General features: G+C 50.3%; 1 protein-coding gene across 1 annotated transcript in view; it reads left to right on the top strand.

The window, feature by feature from the left end:
• Positions 1-10070: 10070 nt before the first annotated feature.
• The window catches only part of apln (apelin), a 23354-nt gene continuing 13523 nt past the window's right edge, over positions 10071-19901 (top strand). The window contains exon 1 of the mRNA XM_084459619.1: positions 10071-10583. Within this exon, the coding sequence (XP_084315745.1) occupies positions 10517-10583 (67 nt within the window). The 5' untranslated portion in view covers positions 10071-10516. The remainder of the gene's footprint in view (positions 10584-19901) is intronic.

The following is a 19901-nucleotide window of genomic DNA, read 5'->3' as shown; positions in this document are numbered from 1 at the left end:
TGAGACCCGCTACATTACGAGCACTGGGAGACCACAGACCACGTCCACTGATGATGCAATCACGGGCTGTTTCCTTGGCCTTTACACGATTATGGTTCTCTCAACTTGTTGACCGTGAAGTTTCTCCCATAAAGTAACACAAAGGTTAAAGCAAAAAGGTTTTCAGGGATCCTCACCTATAGGATTGATAATTATTATGAATTGCATTTATATAGCGCCCTTCATGATCCCAGAGCGCTTAACAGAGTCCAGTATTCATTCAGACACAGTCATACCGGTGGTGGTAAGCTATATCTGTATCCCCAGACTGACAGAAGCGTGGCTGCCAATCAGTGCCTACGGCCCCTCCGACCACCAACGTTCGTTCATTCATTCAAATGTTGCATGTCTTTATGATGGTGGGGGAAGCCGGAGTATCGGAGGGAACCCACGCAGGCACAGGGAGAACATGCAAACTCCACACAGAAAGGACCTGGAACGACCGGGATTCAAACCCAGGACCTTCTTGCTGTGAGGCGACGAAGCTAACCACTGAGCCACCGTGCTGCCCAAGACAATAAGACGAGCAACATACAGACCTATGCAGGTATTCATAACTGTTGAGCCTGTTGTGATTGAATGTGGAGTTGTCCATCACACAGACAGAGGAGGCAGTTGGGGTTTCCTTGAGGCAGAGATTGGGTTTGGGGGTGGAGCTGTTCTACGTGAGAGCAAGCCACGCGTCCTCGTCCTTGGGTGGTGCCCAGCAGGTCACACCTACACCATGCGGGCAGAGTTGGGTTCAGGAGGGTTTGATGTCCTCTGGTGTGGTCTGCCAGGCTGAGGCAGTTGATATGGATGGAATGCAGTGTGACCCCCACGGCTGAAACCTGAAGCTAGAGGAAGCGGCGGGGGGGGGGGCACGGGGGGGGGGCTGTGTGTGTGTGTGTGTGTGTGGGGGGGGGGTGCTCCCGGATCCAAAACACTGCTGAGCAGAGCTCTGAGTGACCGGCGAGTCTGGTCATCACTCTCACCGTGACGACTGAGGTCTCCTCCAACATCAGTGGTGACAGAGATAAACTGTCATGTCTTAAGGGTGTTGGGGAGAATTTACTGAGAGTACTTAGCATCGGTCCCTGTAACGGGAGTTTACACTTTCCATAGGGAGGTGCCAATCACTGAAGCACAGTTTATATAGCCAATGCAATAATATAATGGGATCAGACATGCATCATACTTTATCTGAGGTGTTGTAACCTCAATTAAATATGATGAATATTACAGTATTATTATTTATTTATTTTTTATTATTTGTATTTTTTTTTTTTCTCTGATCCAGCAAATTCAAGCACACTTTCTTAAAATACTAAACTTGGTTGCAGTCAAGCTTTTAAAATAATAATAATAATAATTATAATAATAATTATTATTATTATTATTATATTTTTTTTATAGCACCTTTCATGACATAGAACGCATGCATTTTAACAACACTTGTGCGAGAAATGGTTCCCTCCTTAGCAAGGATGCTTAGCTTTTTCTCTGAATAACCTTCAGATTTGCTATTGTTGGACTGGAAAGCTGAACAATCCTCCCGGAGTACCTTCCAACACAAATGACTGCACACAGAATATCTCAAGCTGGCAGTCGGCGTTTGCAGGATCTATTGGGAGACCGAAATGCCCAGCACAATAACGACAAACGTTCTCGCATAATTGCTTTGGAGGGTGGCCTGGAGCCCTTGAATCAAAGTCAAAATGTCATGAAAAAGGGCCTGAATCATCTGGTAACATTCATGCACTTCACATGAGATATTTAATCTTTTTTTACCTCATCAAACACTGACATGCGTTGTGCTGATTAGCCGTGGTTGGGTGGTGATAATGTGGTTGGGAGGTGATAATGTGGTTGGGTGGTGATAATGTGGTTGGGAGGTGATAATGTGGTTGGGTGGTGATAATGTGGTTGGGTGGTGATAATGTGGTTGGGTGGTGATAATGTGGTTGGATGGTGATAATGTGGTTGGGTGGTGATAATGTGGTTGGGAGGTGATAATGTGGTTGGGTGGTGATAATGTGGTTGGGTGGTGATAATGTGGTTGGGTGGTGATAACGTGGTTGGGTGGTGATAATGTGGTTGGGTGGTGATAATGTGGTTGGGTGGTGATAATGTGGTTGGGTGTGATAATGTGGTTGGGTGGTGATAATGTGGTTGGGTGGTGATAATGTGGTTGGGTGGTGATAATGTGGTTGGGTGGTGATAATGTGGTTGGGTGGTGATAATGTGGTTGGGTGGTGATAATGTGGTTGGGTGGTGATAATGTGCTGATCATCCTCTCTGTGCTGTGATCACAGTGGTCAAGGCTGTGGGGCTGCTGGGAAAAAAACACTAGCAGACAGATAGTTGATCCTACCTTGCCGTGTTGACATTGCAGGGTGTGTGAAGGTGTGTGTGTGTGTGTGTGTGTGTGTGTGTGTCTGTGTGTGTGAGTGTGTGTGCTGGGGGGGGTGAGCTGGGGCGTGAGAGATTAGTCTGGCTGTGTCACTGTTACAATGTCCAGCGTCCCTGAAACTGAATCACACACAGGAATTGTTCAATGGACCCCAAGCATAGGTTCAAGAAATTGTTCACTTCGTTTTTTAATGAAACACAAGCCCTCTGAGATTTATGGCCGTGTTCATAGATAAAGATGATGTGAAATACAATTCCTGCTGCCATCGAAAGACCAGTTGCTACGTAACTAAGAGAGGTCAGACTCACTATGTGAGGGGATCGGGGTTCTCTAGGGAAGTCCATTTATCAAGTACCGCCAACGTGCCAAACATACAAAGGACAACACATCCTTCGCTGGCTCCATTTCCCTTTTTGTGTCTCTTTCTCTGCTCTTTTCTTCTTTTGAACTCTTTTTCAGGGTCCTATTTAACCCGTAAACAACTGGTCACAGCACAAAGAACCTGCCGTATTTCTTCTTAGCAGGAAGGATGTTAGACTAATAATATCACTAAATCTGTGGGGGGAACTATTGTTTTCAGTTCATCCCTCCATTTCCCCCCTTTTTGATTTTTGAAACTATTCAACTACCGCAAAAAACGTTAGACAGAACTTTGATAGCTTTAAACAGAATTTTCAGATGTTTTCCCATCTTTGTTCCATTAAGGTAAGAATGAATCCTTGCTTTAATGGGTCCCTAAGCCCATGTAGAGAAATGCCCTGGAACTCCACAGCCCAAGGCAGGTGGGGGACCAGAATGGCACATAACAAAAGAGACGATTTATGTCAGGGATATTTGAAGTTCCAAGCGGGGTCATGAAACATTATGTGTCATTAATGGAGTTGTGCCCGATTCTCTTTCAGTTGATAACAATACACAGCTGTGGGAAAAGTGTCACAAGACCTTTCGGCTTTGACTTTATATGTGACAAAATATATACATTTACTTTTATTACATGCTATACCAGAGAAAATGGCAAACGGTGAAGTGGGTTTGTGCTTGTTATTCTTCCCGGAAAGAGCAAAGAGAATCCACAATAGAAAAAGGTGACAACACATCAAAGAGGAATTTCACAGAGAGATAAGAGACTAAAGAAGGCTTCAAAACACTGCCAGTCTGACGCGCCTTTTGTAGTCGCTGATTATTTCTCACTCTCTCAAACCAACCGGGCGTCTCTAAATCAACCGCTTCATCCCTCCGCGCCTCTTACCTCATGCCAAACTACGACCAAACCCCTCTGACCATGACGCAGAGGACTCTCAAAGAAGCCCAGCGTTAGTCTCTCATCTTAAGGAAAGGTGGTCACAGTAGAGGGAGGTGAAAAAAAGACGTACCTTTGCCCGGGCAGAGCCTGCGGCAGCACTTCCTACGCCCTCCTCTTTATTGACGCTTATGTCCTCCTGTTTTTGTTCACCTTGGCCTGATTGCATCAGTACCAGAATGACCTCTGAGAGAAAATGACTGCAATTTTCCTTGTGAAAGTCTCTGTTGTTGGCAGAGACCCATGGCCCAGCATGGAAAAGAGAGCCGCAGACCGTTGGCTAATGATGAAATTTACAACAGGACTCACTTAATGAGGACAGGAAAAGCGCCATTTAAAACAGGGCTGGATCAGCTCACAGTAACATGCTGCTTTCCATAACTGCCTTTAGTCTTTAGTGGTTGTGTTCGACAGGTAATTCCAGATTACCATCTCTCCCTGAGGGACATTTTGGGACATTTTTGCCACATTTCACGCTCTGAAACGAGCCTTTGTCCTTGAACTTCCCAGAACTTGTATCGGACAGGAAGAAAAATATGTAAACAGGAGAGGATTCGGTGAAAGGTTCAGTGAATCGTCGAGGAGAGACAGTGATCTCCGGCTCTTATTAGACGATGGTGGCTGAGGCTTTGTGCGCTTTCAAAGGCCCATTCAGCTGCACCTTACGCCTGTCTGCAGAGCCTGTCTCCCCCCTCGGAAAACAACCTCTTATCTTCCCTCCGTCAGGTCGCATCTCTCCCTCTCACCGTCTCACCGTGTGTCAGAGGGTCCGAGAACAGCAGGCCGCTCCTCTCTGAAGCCCCCAGCACTTACAGACCAGTGGCTTCATAGGAAACAAGCAGGCCGTTTCCAAACTGCATGCCGCGGTGCACACTGATCGAAATCCCGATAAGTGCAACAATATTGAAGGGGAAAAGAGCGGCTATCCGCTTTGGCTACTGCACTTCGACCGTTTAATTTGTTATGACTACTTTTGATCTTCTGCTACAAGGAAGGAAGTGTGGATGATCAGCGTATCTTCCCTCTGGGATCCCAGAGAGAGGAACTCCTCCAGACTCATGGAACTCTGAGACTAGGGGATTCGCATGTTGCAGAACATGGAAGCACATGAAAATCTGGCAGGCTTCCATTCTTCCTCTCCTGTGGCTCACGCACGCACGCACGCACGCACGCACACACACACACACACACACACACACACACACACACACACACACACACACACACACGGTACAACAAAGCTAGGAGTCAGACTAAGATAAATTCTCTGCTACCCTGATCCTTTAATGCTAAACATATTCAACACTGCCATTGAGACACACACACACACGCACACACACACACACACACACACACACACACACACGGTACAACAAAGCTAGGAATCAGACTCAGATAAATTCTCTGGTACCCTGATCCTTTAATGCTGAACATATTCAACACTGCCATGTAGTTGACGTCAGGGACGCTGGTATCACCTGCCACCTGGAGCAACCCCCCCCCCCACACCCCCGAAGATTTTACTTGTGATTAGAGGCCAGAGGAGTGAAAGAATTCAAAAGCCCACGCTTTGTTTGTTGTTTTACAATATCTGGAGAGAATCTAGATGTGACAGGCTTATGAGGGTGTGGAGAACCTTTATACATTCTCTCCGGGTTTGATCATGCCCTCGCCGCAGAGGACAGCAGCGCACCTCGCCGTACCGTCGGCCCTCTCAACGGGCTGATGGGAAAAACGGCTTACAAAGCCTCTCTGATGTTACGTCCGTTGGAAAGACCTTGCCGCCCCCCCCACCCCACCCCCCCCCGACCCTACAGGTGCAACATCACAGAGAAGAACTCTGATCTCCCGACCGCGCAAGTCACCGGAGACGGAAGTTACCGGACAGGAATATCATGATTTATACAGCTTCCCGAGACGCCCAGCGGCGGAGGACGAGCCCTCTGTGATAATGTCCCTTTCCCTGTGTAGGCGGTGACCCTAAACTGTCATCTCCCATAACGGAGAGCCAGTTACTGACGGGACTGACAGGCCGGAGAGGCGGGATTACACGGGAGAGCGGCACGCAAATGGTCATCGGGGATAATTGGCCTGGGAGGCTTACAGTATACGCAGAGAGAACTAAGCGGCGGGTAGCGAAACACGGAGCAAGACAAGGTGAACGGCGAGTATTCCCATTAAAAATAAGTGGAGCCAGGAGCTTTTCATTCATTGTTTGGGATGTTTGAGGAAAAAGGAGAGCATTATTTCGGCTCGCCCGTCCGTTCAAGAGTGAAGCGCCCTCCCCGAGGATGTTGGACAGGATCGTTAGAATGGGAGGAAGGGGGGGGGGGGGGGTGTGTGTGTGTGTGGGGGGGGGGGGGTTGATTAGTATTGATGTGATGATTGTGGAGTAAGAAGACGGGCCGGAGACGACGTCTCCGTAAGTGAAGTGCCTGTGATTACTCTTCAGCACCACACAGCCCTGGAGCGTCTGTGTTCACAACCTCCCAGACCTTGCAGATAAAACCCAGACAGGTTGCCAGATAGGGAGAAAAACAAACGATCTCCACCATGTTTTTTTTCTTTACCCCACGAGAATAATAGACTAAACAGAGCGTCCCCACTCACTGCAATACATCCAGGAGATACAGCTCCAATCTGAGGTGAAAGTGAAAATTCACCCGTGAGATAATCGGCCTTTACGCTCCTTCAAGACGCCTCCTGCCTGATTTTAAATGTATATTTTATGGTTTCCAGGAAGCCCTTCACAGCGGCGCTCTCTGTATGCTGAAGGTGGCCTTATGGGGAGGGGAAAAAAAACGTGATAGTTGGGAGCCGATGTGAGAGAGTGAAAATCAAAGACGGGCAGTAAACGGCCGCCCTATCTCCCAGGGCCTCGGGGAGCGGAGCACATTTCTCAGCCCAACTGCTGTGCCGCCGATAACGCCGCGATTAGAGGCAGATAAGTTAATCTGCCAGGCCTCCGGTTCCTCAGGCTGTCTTAGGGGAGGGTCGCGATCGTTTAAAATGTCTGATGGCAGGACGGCAGGGAGTTCTGCTCACATCCTCAGATCTCTCTCTCCTAGAAGAGAGACTCAATCCTAGAAGAGAGACTCGATCCAGCCCTGATGGAGACGTCGCTGAACCCTTCGCCCTTCGTCGCTGGGATCTAATGATGCCGTAGCAGTTCAAACCTGTGGTAGACAGTATGGTTCTTTAACGAGAGGTCATCATAGACCTGTCTGTGATGGACTGGAGGTCTGAGGAATGTTAGCCGATAGGTACGGTACAGTATGGAGATCAGGGTTGTTGAACTCTGAACAACAGTGACCACAACAGCTTTAGATGTCCACTTCTGCTCCTGTAATCATCAGGACAATCCAACAAAACAAACAAACATCCGCCCACTTAAGGTTAGCCCCTTTTTTCAAGGAGCAGGCTATCATTAGTATTTCAGAATTCACATTCTTTATTTAGAGGCGGAAAATAAACAGGAAGCATGTTAATCTTGAATGTAAAAAATAACGGCGTACGTCTTTATTCAAATATCGAATTGGCGTCTAATTTAAGCTGTGGCTGAAGTGGAAGCTATTCTGCTGATATTTCTGTAATTAACATCGAGTGGAAAACAAAAGAAGACAAGCGCGTTTTCCTTGGTCCTTCCGATTACACACATCTACGGAGTTATGGAGCGGTGAGCTTTTCCCGCTCAGGAATCAGGAAGGCCTGTACCGACCACAGGGCCATCGCGCTCGTCATCGCTGACCACAACCAGACATACATCGAATTCTTTTATCAGGTGGGCTTCCTGTAAACATCCAAGTGCTTCCTGTGTCAGGGCAGATGTGGCGGTATTGCTGCCCCCTGCCTGCCGTTCATATCCTGACTCACCCACCTCCCTAGGGGCATCTACTGTACTCTACTGTACCAGACAGACCTCCACTGTCTGGCCCACGCTCCCGTCAACACAGACCACCAACCCCTCCAATGCATTCTGGGAGAGAAATGCCATCTGTGACGCTCTCATTATAGGCTTTACTTCACGCTAAGATAATTAAAATGTAATGTGGTGCAAATGTTTGAGCTTTATTGGAAACTTTACAACGTCTCACACGCTCTTATCTTGACTCTGGACATTTTCACGACTGGTAAATCCTAAGCCGTAAATAACAACGGCTTGATCTGCACCTGGATTCCACAAGTACCGTTTGCAGAGCTCACTTACCCTGCATTAACTGGCATTTCAGTAGTTATATCCAGCCACAGTAAATTAAAGCTAATAATGCTATCCCGGTAGGCCTGAAACATGAACGCTTGACTACGAAGGAATGTTGCCATGTCTAACGACCAACCAGGCTGGGAATATGCTGTTTCTCGAAGGCATCGTTCATTGTCCTCCTTGCGGGATGTGTGTGTGTGTGTGTGTGTGTGTGGGGGAGGGGGGGGGGGGGGGGGGTAACCACTCTTTTCTGTTGAAGCAATCACGAGAGCACCTATGGGAGCACGCCATGGACTGATTCTCAAAGATTGGACAAAATGATCTCAATGCTAAAAAAAGGACGGTCTTTTTAGCCCGGGGCCTCAGACAGCCGCGAGGTGAGAGCATCACTCCACGTGAAGTGAAGGTTTCAAGTGCTGCATGCAAAAATGGAAGGTGCTCCTGTTGTTGCCTCTCAAGTGGGTGACAAGGACACGCTGGCCCCCAGGACCAGGGGGGCTTCAGGGGACAATGGCTGGGCTGTGTGAGGCTGGGTACGGGGTTTAAGGGAGGTCTGTTCCCAGGTCTACACTAGTAAAGTGACTTTTTGTGACGGCACATAGAAAGGGTTTCTGCGGCTGGGGGTTGTGACCAAGGGCAATCCATCCATCATGTGTCACCGCACCTCTTTAGAGACCCAACTCTCCAGGTTGAGCCTCGGTGGCCTCAGGGAACCAACAATATGGACGTCACAAACTGCCACACTAACATGGTTTACGTTCATCCTTGATCCTGTATCCGTAAGTTTCTGCTGAAATAAATGGCAAAAACAGAGGGCATTCCAAGTAAAATGTAAATCAAATTACGATAGCTGCTGTATGGTTTTCAATTTCACTTTCAAGTTTATTGTGTGGATATTTTTTGTTCTATAACCTTTCGTTGGTTGTACTGTAAAGGCTTAGAAAACGTGCAGAACCAATGGGTCGATGCAAGAATGTGACTTTATTTTACAATATTTCCATCAAATATTTGGTTTTCGTGCAAATACAACATTCGTGCAACAATTGCAACAGCTTCACCGGATGTAGAGATACAGAGACTTGTTGCGGTCGGCCCGATGTGACAAATTGTTCCTCCTCCTATCTGTGGTCGTAGGCGATAAGAGGGCTCGTTGTACTGGTGCATTCCCGTAGTTCTCACGATTCAAGAACATTTCATAGAAACGCAAGCTTTCCTGTTTACCGTACCGTACTGTACTGTAAACAAATGAGAAAGTACAGTAAATGAATTCATTTCAGAACGGTCAGAAATTCAATGAGAGGCAGTTCTCTGAGATCTTCGTTCACTGAAATAATTATATCTCTCAAACAGAATAACTCAAACCTTTTATTTCCTCTAGTTACTCCCAATGTCATGGACACTACCTTCAAACAACACAAATTATTTGTTCCATACCTTAAATAAGACAGGACTGCCATTTTAGGTAGAGAATAATATAAGGAAGCTTGCTGTATACATCTGACACAAAAGCAGGAAAACATGAAGGTTTTTTCCTCTTTCCTCTCATCTCACACCTTCCCTTCTTTCAACCACTTCCTCCTACAAGCTCATATTTTCATTCCTGGATTCCAGGCATGCAGCAGCTTTGCAATTCAAAAAGAGTTTTCAACAAGAGCATCTGTTTGGGTATTATCATAAACCTGCCCCCCCCCCCCCCCACACACACACACACACACACATGTGCACACACAGACATACACACATGCATGCACGCACTCACACACACACACACACACACACACACACACACACACACACACACACACACCCCCACACACACCCCCACACACTAACACCCTGCCCTCCTCTCCCCCAATCCCCGCCTGCCCTTCCCTTTCCCCCCCCCCCTCTCTCTCTCTCGCTCTCTCTCTCCCTCTCTAGTGGGAGGGTCGATGAGAGTGTGTGTGGGGGGCAACATTGGGGGTGGGGAGGCCGCTTTTCCGTGACCCGCAGAGTCAATGATACATAAGCCACATGACCGAGTGGGCTTCTTATCCAAGGCAAACAGAGCTCAGACGCAGACCTGCAGCACGCCAGCTCCCAGCACCTCCACGGCTCCACTGAACTTGGCTGAGGCAGCCTGCCTGCGCAGACAGAGGGAAATAACACACACCTCCGGGGGAGAGAGCAGATAAAGACGTGCCTTCAGTCTTGGAGTGGCGCTATCACACACTGATATACAAATACGCATTTAGACTCAGGCACGCACAAACAGACAAACACACACACGTGCGCGCGCGCAGACAGGGAGCCACACACACACACACACACACACACACACTCCTTAGGACACACGCAGGCACCGCCGTGCACACAAAGGCACACGCGCACACTCTCACACTCAGACACACACACACACACACACACACAGGGGAGCAAACAGTCTCTCTCTCTCTCTCTCTCTCTCTCTCACCCTCCCTTTCTCGCTCAGCTGCTCTCTCTCTCTCCCTCCCTCCCTCTCTCTCTCCCTCCCATCCACACACACACACACACCACTACAGTATATCAGCGAGCGGCTAGCGGAGAGCCAGAGGGGAGTGCAGACATGAATGTGAAGATCCTGACGCTGGTGATTGTGCTGCTGGTGTCTTTGCTGTGTTCTGCCAGCGCTGGTAAGTGTAACCGGGGCTCTTCGTGCTCTTGCTTATGTAGCCTCTGTGTATTTTTGCCTCATTGTATTGTCTGTGTGTTTGTGTGTGTGTTTGGTATCCTGAGGCTCAGCCAGGCAGCTATAGTTGATCAGTTACCCGGGCATGATTAAGCTTCGGTGGGCTCTGAAAAAGGCATGGAATATCAGCACCTGGTTGTGTATAGTACTGCACTGCAGTGGTTTGTCCTGTTATTGTGGCTTGCGGGGTGGGGGGGGGGGGCGGAGGGGGGGGGGAGGGTGCGGGGGGGGGGTGAGGGTGGCTGTATTTAAAGGGTTGTATCGAAGTTAAAGGTGCTGTAGCCTCGTCTCGTGCTTCCACCGGATCCCAGCTCGAGAATAAGCAGAGACTGGACTTTTGAAAAAACAGAACATTTTTAAGAGGCTGTTATTGATGGCCGTCGGCGTCTACGCGGAGCGCCGTGTCTCTGAGAGACCGAGGCGGTATCGCCGTACGGCTGGTGTGACTGTTATGAAATGAGAGACGCGGCGCGTACGCCTGGAACATGTGCTATAAGGTGGGGTGCTGGGTGATATGAAACAGAGACGGACGTGCGGTCTCGTTCAAACTGACCGGGGGTTATATTCTCGCCGTAGCGGCACATAATATCGCTTGGCACGCCGCACGCTCGTTCTCATGGTGATCAGGTCCCCCCCCCCGCCCCCCCCCCACCCCCCCCCGGTGTGATGCTGGCGTGACCGTGTCCAGGGTACGGAGGCGCATCATCCCCTGGATGGTCTCTCGGATGAGTCCGGTTCTGACGCCTTGTCACGGCGCCGTTTCCACGGAGTGCGGCTGCAGCTCGGGTGCCATTGTGTGGGACTCACGGTGCGGAAGGAGCATCTCTCCTCCGCTGCAGACGAGCCACAGTCGAGCGGAGGAGAAGGAGGAGAAGGAGGCATGCAGCCGGGTGATGGGAGTGCAGAGGGGATCTTTGTGTGTGTGTGTGTGTGTGTGTGTGTGTGTGTGTGTGTGTGTGTGTGTGTGTGTGTGTGTGTGTGTGTGTGTGTGTGCTGGGGGGGGGTGGTCTGTTAGTGGACCGTCGGTCAGATCGCAGATGTGCTGCAGGTAACGGTGTAGTGTGAAAAAACAACAGTGAAGCTTGTGTAAATGTCTGCTGCTCCCTCTCTGAGGACTGACACCTATGTATTAACCCCTGCTGCCAGGCATGTGTGTGTGTGTGTGTGTGTGTGTGTGTGTGTGTGTGTGTGTGTGTGTGTGTGTGTGTGTGTGTGTGTGTGTGTGTAAGATGCTGTCCCATTGTATGTATGTGTACCTGTATGTGTGTGTATAGCTGTATGGGGATGTCTGTGCTTATATGGATGCCAACGTGTGTGTGTATGTATGTGCACGTGCATGTGTGTGTGTGTGTGTGTGTGTGTGAGGTGCAGCGCTCGCGGTTCCCATGCTTCCCAGCAACATTCGTTACGGGTGACATGCTATTTTTGTCTCAGGCTCTCGGCACACACACTCACACACACACACACACACACAAACACACACATACGCACGAGTAAATGGGAAGCAATTATCCTGCATTACGGTCAGCGTCGTTTTTCACGCCCTGCGTGTGGCTGAGCACGTTCCATTACGCCCGAGAGCCCCTGAGCACACGCGTGTGTGTGTGTGCTCCCCTGCCCGGGGGGGCGGGGGGGAGGCTGCTTGCGCCTCTGTCTTCTTCTTCCCGCCGACGTCTTTCAGGTCATGCTGCTTACTGTACGCACCGTCCCACCCCCCCCCCCCCCGGCTGCTACGGTGGTATCACAGCTCCGTTGACCGAGGGAGGGGGGGTGGAGGCGACAGAGGCTCTGGTATTGCGGGCAGCGTCGGCGGGGTGTGTGTGTGGGGGGGGGGGGGGGCGGGCTGGAGTCCGCCTGCGTGCAGCGCGAGCCTCGTTACGGTACGGGCGCTGGCGGGAAGGTGTGGGAAGCGGATCGTGTGTAGGCAGCGGGTGTGAAGCCTTTTCATCTCGAGACACAGAACGCTTTTCCAGTTCACCGGGAGGTTGTGTGCGTGTGTGTGCGTGTGTGCGTGTGTGCGTGCGTGCGTGTGTGTGTGTGTGTGCGTGCGTGCGTGCGCGCATAGTTGAGCGCCTGAGTTTTTTTTTTTTCCTGGATGCTCAAGCCAAGGCTCAGTCAGTCAGAGAAAGGGTGGGGACGCGTGTGCATGTGTGTGTGCGCGCGAGCGTGTGTGTGTGTGTGTGAGTGTGTGCGCGCGTGTGTGTGTGTGTGTGGATCATGTGTGTTTGCGAGCGGCAGTGAGAACTCGTAGTGCAACAGGCAACAGAGACTAACCCTACCTCCAGCTACCTACCCCGTTTACTACCAGCTCAGAGAAAGACCGTGGCCTTGCAGATGTCATCAGCATCCCCGAACACAAATACCTGAATTACCCATCTTCAGACAGTACTCTGTCTCGAGGGAGGCCACAGACTCAGACATGTGGTGTTCATAATTCATTCAGAGGGCGATCGCTCCTCCTCCTCCTCCTCCTCCTCCTCCTCCTATAACTCTTGAGGCTGGTATGTAAACAGTCGTTATTGTGGAAGCAGTCTGGCTTCTCAGGCCTGTCCCCTTCCCTAACATATCAAAGGGCCATCATTCACACACACGGAAACACAGAGTAAGTCCCTGAGTGCACAAGAAGAACACAACAGTGGCTGACACACACACACACACACACACACACAAGCGCGCACACATACATGCACATGCACACACATAAACACACACACACGCACACACACACACACATGCAGAAAGGTGTGTCATTTTATCTGCCCAGTTGACTCCTTCACTGGAGCACGGTTGAACAGGTGAGGTGTGTGTATGTGTGTGTGTGTGCGTGCGTGTGTGTGTGTGTGTGACGGCCGAGGCACGAGGGGGCTTAGATCCCCGGCATTATCGGCGAAAAAGAAAGTGTCTGTATGGAGGTAGGCTGTTAGCCGTGCTGCTATTTCCTATGAAAGTTTGATGCGTTGTTGGGGCTGGAGGGCTTCGGCCCGGCCTGCGTACCGATGGCGTCCCGCTCCGCCGCTCAGCGCCTGGGTTCTGGGTCACGGAGCACCGCTGAGAGCCCGACTAAATAAATACATCGCCTCATTAAGGCACCCACCCACTCACACACACATGCACACACACGCACTGTTTCTTTGAAAAACAATAACAAAACAAAAGACCTGGATATTTTGTTAAACAACATCAATGGGCCTACACTAACAGTGGCCAGGAAGCCTTAAATTATGATCACAGCTCCTCCACACTGATCAACCTGATGTACAGAGGTACAGAGGTGTGTTTGTAAGGGCCGCCTGCATGATTATAGGGGCCATGGAGAGAGCACAAAAACATCCAAACTTTTCCAGATGTCCTGCGATAACATAATAACATTGGGAAAACAGCGTCATCCGAGGGGGGTCTTCGTTGGAGGGGGGGGCAGTGGAAAGGTTATTACGGGATTATGGAGAATCGTTCGAGCGCCCTTTCTGAGGCACGGTGGCTTACTATGCGTGCTGTGACTTTTTTTTTTTTTACTCATTCACACACGCATACACACACACACGCACACACACACACACACACACACACACACACACACAAATACAAGGTCAGCGGATCAGATCTATATCATGAATGAACTCTGAGCCCACAGGCCTGGCCTCCACTGCAGCTTCAGCTTGACTGCAGCAGACAAAACATGTACACACACACACACACACACACACACACACACACACACATACATACATACACACACTCACTCACAAGCGACTACGCCATACGTAGGTGCTCCATAGACCATAATTGTGCCGGTCCAGAATCCAATTTCGATAAACACATTGTATAATGACTTTCCGGTGGACGTAATTGTTGTCAGCTACTTGTTGCGCTTGCTTTGCAATGTACAAGTTTAGCACTAGGACCAAGAATCCTCCTACGCATTAAGATCTCTTCAGACCTGATTTGCGGTGCAAACGCCCAATGGTCTTACACTTCAAGGGAGATTTTACAGGCTTTTTGGGATAAGCCGCCTCCTACATCTACAGTATATCACTCCCACTCGCAGCTAGCTTCATAAATACATTTTTCAATTGCCAGAGAAAAGGAGGGGAAGGAAGAGATTTTGGGGGGAATCATAACTCATTTGGTGGGGATATAAGGCTAACCTTAGGGCTAATGCTCCCCGGAGGCTCGGGCTGGTGAATACTTTGGCATATGTGCCTGCTGGGGCGGAGTCATGTGATTCAGGACCGCTTTGAACGAATAAATCCAGCCAGACCTTTGGTCTGAGGCTCACAGTCCGCTGAGGGAAAAACACAGGAGTGAAAAGGACAGAGACAGAGAGAGAGGAAGAGAGAGAGAGGGAGAGGGGGCGGGAAGAGACGCGAAAAGAGGGATGGGAGAGAGGAAGAGAGGATATCTAAGAGAGAGAGAGAGAAGAGAGGAAGAGAGGATTTAAGAGCACAGGGGTCGTGTAAGCTTTCAGTGCGCACAGACAACTGAAATATTCAGACGCTTCTAGAAGTTTCCAGTTGGCTTTGCTGCCTGCCTTCCCAAATATCACAGGTGGGATAAAAGAGTCGCTCGCTGGTATATCAAAACAGAGGTGGCGGGGAGCGCTCTCTGCCCTGTCGCTGGGTCTTTCCCGGTCCGCGGGCCTCTCGCTGGGTCTGGCCCGGTCCGAGGGCCTGTCGCTGGGTCTGGCCCGGTCCGAGGGCCTCTCTCCCATCATGGGGCTGCGCCCTGGGGGCGGAGGGCGGGGCTGGTCGTCATGATAACCATGCCCCGCCCCCCTCCTGACCACCATCACCTATCCCCAGACCCAGGGAACTCCAGCAAGTCTCCATCCCGACAGCTTAATTAAAGCCAGATATTTTCAAAAAGCCACACTTTCCACCGGGGCCCCGATATTAAAGTGATTTATGACTCCCTGTTCAAACATAAAGTGTTACATTTACAGTGGTGTCCCACTCCCATCTGATAGGATCACAGTGGACATTTTTATTAACAGCACACCAAACCACTGAATAAATATCTGGAGTCGTGGGATGAATGTGCTTTAATTACATTCACGCTCAATTTGTTAAATCATGGAATAGCAAAATATTACTCATGAAGAGAAAGAGTCACAGATATGGTTCCCTGTGGCCCCTGTGTCAAAACATAGCTGTGTTTCATCTCGTTTAAAGGCAGATATTCATAATTCAACAGTTGAAAATGTATGCTGAGAAGCAGCTGGACATCACTTTAGCGAACAGAGTCGATAAGATCAAGACAAAGGTGCGGCCGTCTCTTCAACATCAAAGCTATGAGGCGGGCGCCATTAAGGACTGGACACATTCTATTTACCCCGACAGTCCAAGGCCCTAGACAGCTGGCCCTGGTTAGACTGTGGTAAAAGCCTCACTACGGAGCTCCAGGCAAGTCAGTGGATCAGGTACTGGGGCTATGGATCGCGCAGAGCGCCTTAACAGAGTTTGGGAACACTTATCGGTATCCCCACCGGGATCGGCCTAAACTCAAAGCCTTAGGCCACAGGAAATCCTGGGCTCGCCTGCAACCTTTTATACTGTCTGAGACACAAAGCCAGGGTTCGACTTTTCGCTCAATAGAAATGAAATGAATGGAAATGGAAGCCATTACAGTAGATCCGCTTCCTCCCTTCCTTCCTTCCTTCCTTCCCTCCTTCCTTCCTTCCTAGACCTGAGCAGGTCCCTTCTGTGGCGACACGGGAATCATTCATTTATGAACGGATGAATTATTCATGACGTGAGGAGGTTGTCATTTCTCTCCCCCTTTGATCGCCTGATGATATTTTGCCTTGAGACCATTTCATGCAAAGCGAGTTGTTCAAACGGCCCAATCAGGCGGTGGCGTCTGCTTCCGCCCGACAGCGGAGAAAAGAAGCCTCGATAGGACCGTTCCTAGCGGCTATTTTTGGGTGTAGGTCAGGGTCTCCCGCTGTGACCATCTCATCTTCTCTCCTGTTGAGGAGCGCGGTGGGGGGGGGAGAGGGGGGGGGGGAGGGGGGGGGGGAGGGGGGCTCCAGCCCCGGACCACGAACAGATGTTTGTGAGAGTGGAGGATAAAAAAAAAACAAGAATACATGGAATTCATAAACAAGTATCTATCTGTCAAGCAACAGTTTATCCCAGCAGCTGATGAAAACCTCATGGAGCCCTCAGGGATAGTAAACGCAGGTTAGCTTACCCACAGTCAATAAAACGGCTTATGAAATTTATAGGGTAACTTTTATTTGAATGGCCAGATTGCCTGAGGTTTTGTTATGTTAGCACATTCACCCCCAGGGCAGATTTTATATACCATATGTTGGATATTTACTTATTTTATACAATTGACCAAAAAAAAAGCTCATGATAATGTTGGATTGAATGAATGAATGAATGAATGAATGAATGAAAGAACGAAGGAAAGAAGGAAGATATTAATAAATTAATAATGATAAAATGAACTCTTGTTTATTTTGCTGGTTACTTTATAATGTCTGCTCAAAATGTACCTGGGCAGACGCATGATGTTTGTCAGAATGCCCCCATTGGCTGAGCCGAGCCTGATGCAATGGAGATGCTATTTTTATGTAAGCTCATCTTATGTACTGTAGTATGGGGGAGGTGTTGAGTCCCCAAAGGCCCTGAGAGCTGCATTGAACCCTGCTCAATGGCGTCACACACACACACACACACGCACACGCGCGCACACACACCTCCTCACAGCCAGGAGAGGGCATGCAGGTTCACAGCAGGGGGGCAGTGATGACACAGGAGAGAGAGGGAGGGAGCTAGCGCCTTCACATCTGATTAGCGTGCCCATGGAAACGGATTGCTGGAGGATCCTTTTGCCCTTGCCGTCCTGTCCCTGGAGATTAGGGCTACGGATGGGAGCCCCTCACCTCCCCTCCCCGATTACCTACCCACCCGGCAGGCAGGCTTTAACCCGCTGCTGCTGACTGGAAGATCCAGGCCTGACTACCTCCGTCCCCCATCGGGGCTAAATCCTCTTTCAAACGGCACGCCTCCTGGCCTTACCCCGCGAGCCAACTCAGGTGAAATCTCACTTAAGATGCTTTGCGTGATCGGCTCTCTGATTTCCCTGTATTTAACGGCTGGCCCCAGCCCGACAGTCACCTCTAGCCAGGGATTCGCCCCGGTCGCCGGAGCGTGCCGGCTCATGAGAGAGGGGGGGGTTTTTGGCGTGGGGGACTCCGAGGCTTCATTAGCCAGCCCCGGCGCCTCTGCCGCCCAGGCCTTTGAACACACTCCGCTCTGATCATACCAGAGCAGGCCTGCCTCGCACCTCATCGCTTATTTGGGAGCATGTGTAGTTCAGTGAGGGCTTTCGCAGGCTTCCTAGGGGGTAGAAGGGACTCTAAAGTACAGCTAGGAACAGAGGGTGTGGTGGGGCTCCACAATTTGCTTTTAATTGGTTCGGAGCCCTCAGCTGGAGTGGGGGGGGGGGGGTTACTCGCGGGCGCAGGTACAGGGGTTAACGGGCAGGGGTTGAAGAGCAGGAGCCTGGGGCGGGAACCTTTCATGCACTTTCGTTTCCTCCGCGGAGTTTGGCGGAGACAAAGATGGCCTGTGCTTCAGCCACAAGCCCAGCATTATCACAGCACAACAATGCTGCATAGCAAACAGCGCCGGGGCAGTAGGCTAAGGACACGCCGCTCGCCGCTCGCCGCTGAAGCAAACAGCCCAGAGAGAGACGAGCGGTGGGACTCCAGCCCTCTCTCAACCGAGGAAAGGGTTAAAAAAAAAACACACAACAACAACAACAACCGGCCAACAGACGGGCTAATCACGGATTCAGGACCCGTGCGCTGAAATTCGTAAACTGGCAACCTGATCCATTCCGACCGACAATGTCATTCTTCTCGCTCCTGACTGAGCGCCTTTCACGGTGGCTGCCATGGTAACGTGGTCTGAAAGTCGGCTGGAGATTGGTACCGTTTTCTGCCAAGGCCCTGGGTTTACTGGTAGGCATGCGATAAGCAGCGCGCTCTCTCCAGCTTCAAAAAGCACATTTAAGAACTGAGGCTGTCGATTGTGAGTGCTGAAAGGGGGGGGGGGGGGCGTGTGTGGGGGGGGGGGGGGGGGGGGGGGGCGTGTCGGTCCCCCCCCCACCCCCCCCTCCACATTTCCATCTCTGAGGGAGTCGCAAGTGGACGTGCGGGGAGGCTAACAGACGGCTGGCGAACCCACTGGCGGCGCCATACTGTGGAGCTATCAGAGTTCGCCTCAGCTAGGAGAATGTGTTGGCTTGTACTAGCGCCATTAACACGTCTCATTTCGGCCTAAACATTCCTGATCCCCTTATGGGCTCCTGGGGGGAGATGTCTATGTGTGTGTGTGTGTGTGTGTGTGTGTGTGTGTGTGTGTGTGTGTGTGCATCTGGGTCCGTGGGTTAGTGTCTGTGGGAGTCGTCTGCTAAGGAAGCCGGGTTAATGTTGCCCCTCTTGTTTTAGTGAATGAAGGATGCGAGTCACATGATGGAGACAGCAGGCTAGCGCCGACGTCAGGCTAATAACCATGGCTACACACACTAGGGTATTAATTCTCGCTCGCACACAAACACCAACACTGTGCAGTCTTACCCGTAAGGATTACATAGACACAAGCACAGTAATGAACCACACACACAAAGCAAGCTCTCTCAATTACGGTCCAGTTCAAAAGGTTAACCAAAGATAGACTAGTACTAGAGTATGATAAATCACCATGATAAAACACCTCGACGCTACATTGTTCTATTGTGGTGTTTCCTATCATTGTGCAAAGAGGACATGATGTGCTTTCGAGGTGTTACTGAACTGTCGCAGTATGTAGCTATACAGGTTTTTGAACTGAAAATGAATCTCGGGATAGATGAAGCTCATTATGGTCTCCTGTCATCTGTGACAGGAGGCACTTAGCTGGTGCCAGGATCAATTAGGGGCTTTATGACGCCCCTGGAAGGGGTGGTACAACCGCGGGTACACTCTGGGCCTGTCCTCCTCTATTCTTCACTCCTCTCTCTCCTTCTCTCTTCTCCTCCTCTTATTGTCTCCTCTCATCTCGTATTCTCTCCTCTCTCGTCTGCTCCACACTCCCCTCCTCACCTCCCCTCTCCTCCTCTCTCCTCTACACTACACTCCCCTCCTCACCTCCCCTCTCCTCCTCTCTCCTCTGCTCTACTCTCCCCTCCTCACCTCCCCTCTCCTCCTCTCTCGTCTGCTCCACACTCCCCTCCTCACCTCCGCTCTCCTCCTCTCTCCTCTGCTCTACAC

Source organism: Borostomias antarcticus, assembly GCF_949987555.1.
Source record: "Borostomias antarcticus genome assembly, chromosome: 28".
Classification (NCBI taxonomy): Eukaryota; Metazoa; Chordata; class Actinopteri; order Stomiiformes; family Stomiidae; genus Borostomias; species Borostomias antarcticus.
This window is presented reverse-complemented; position numbering and strand designations above follow the sequence as displayed.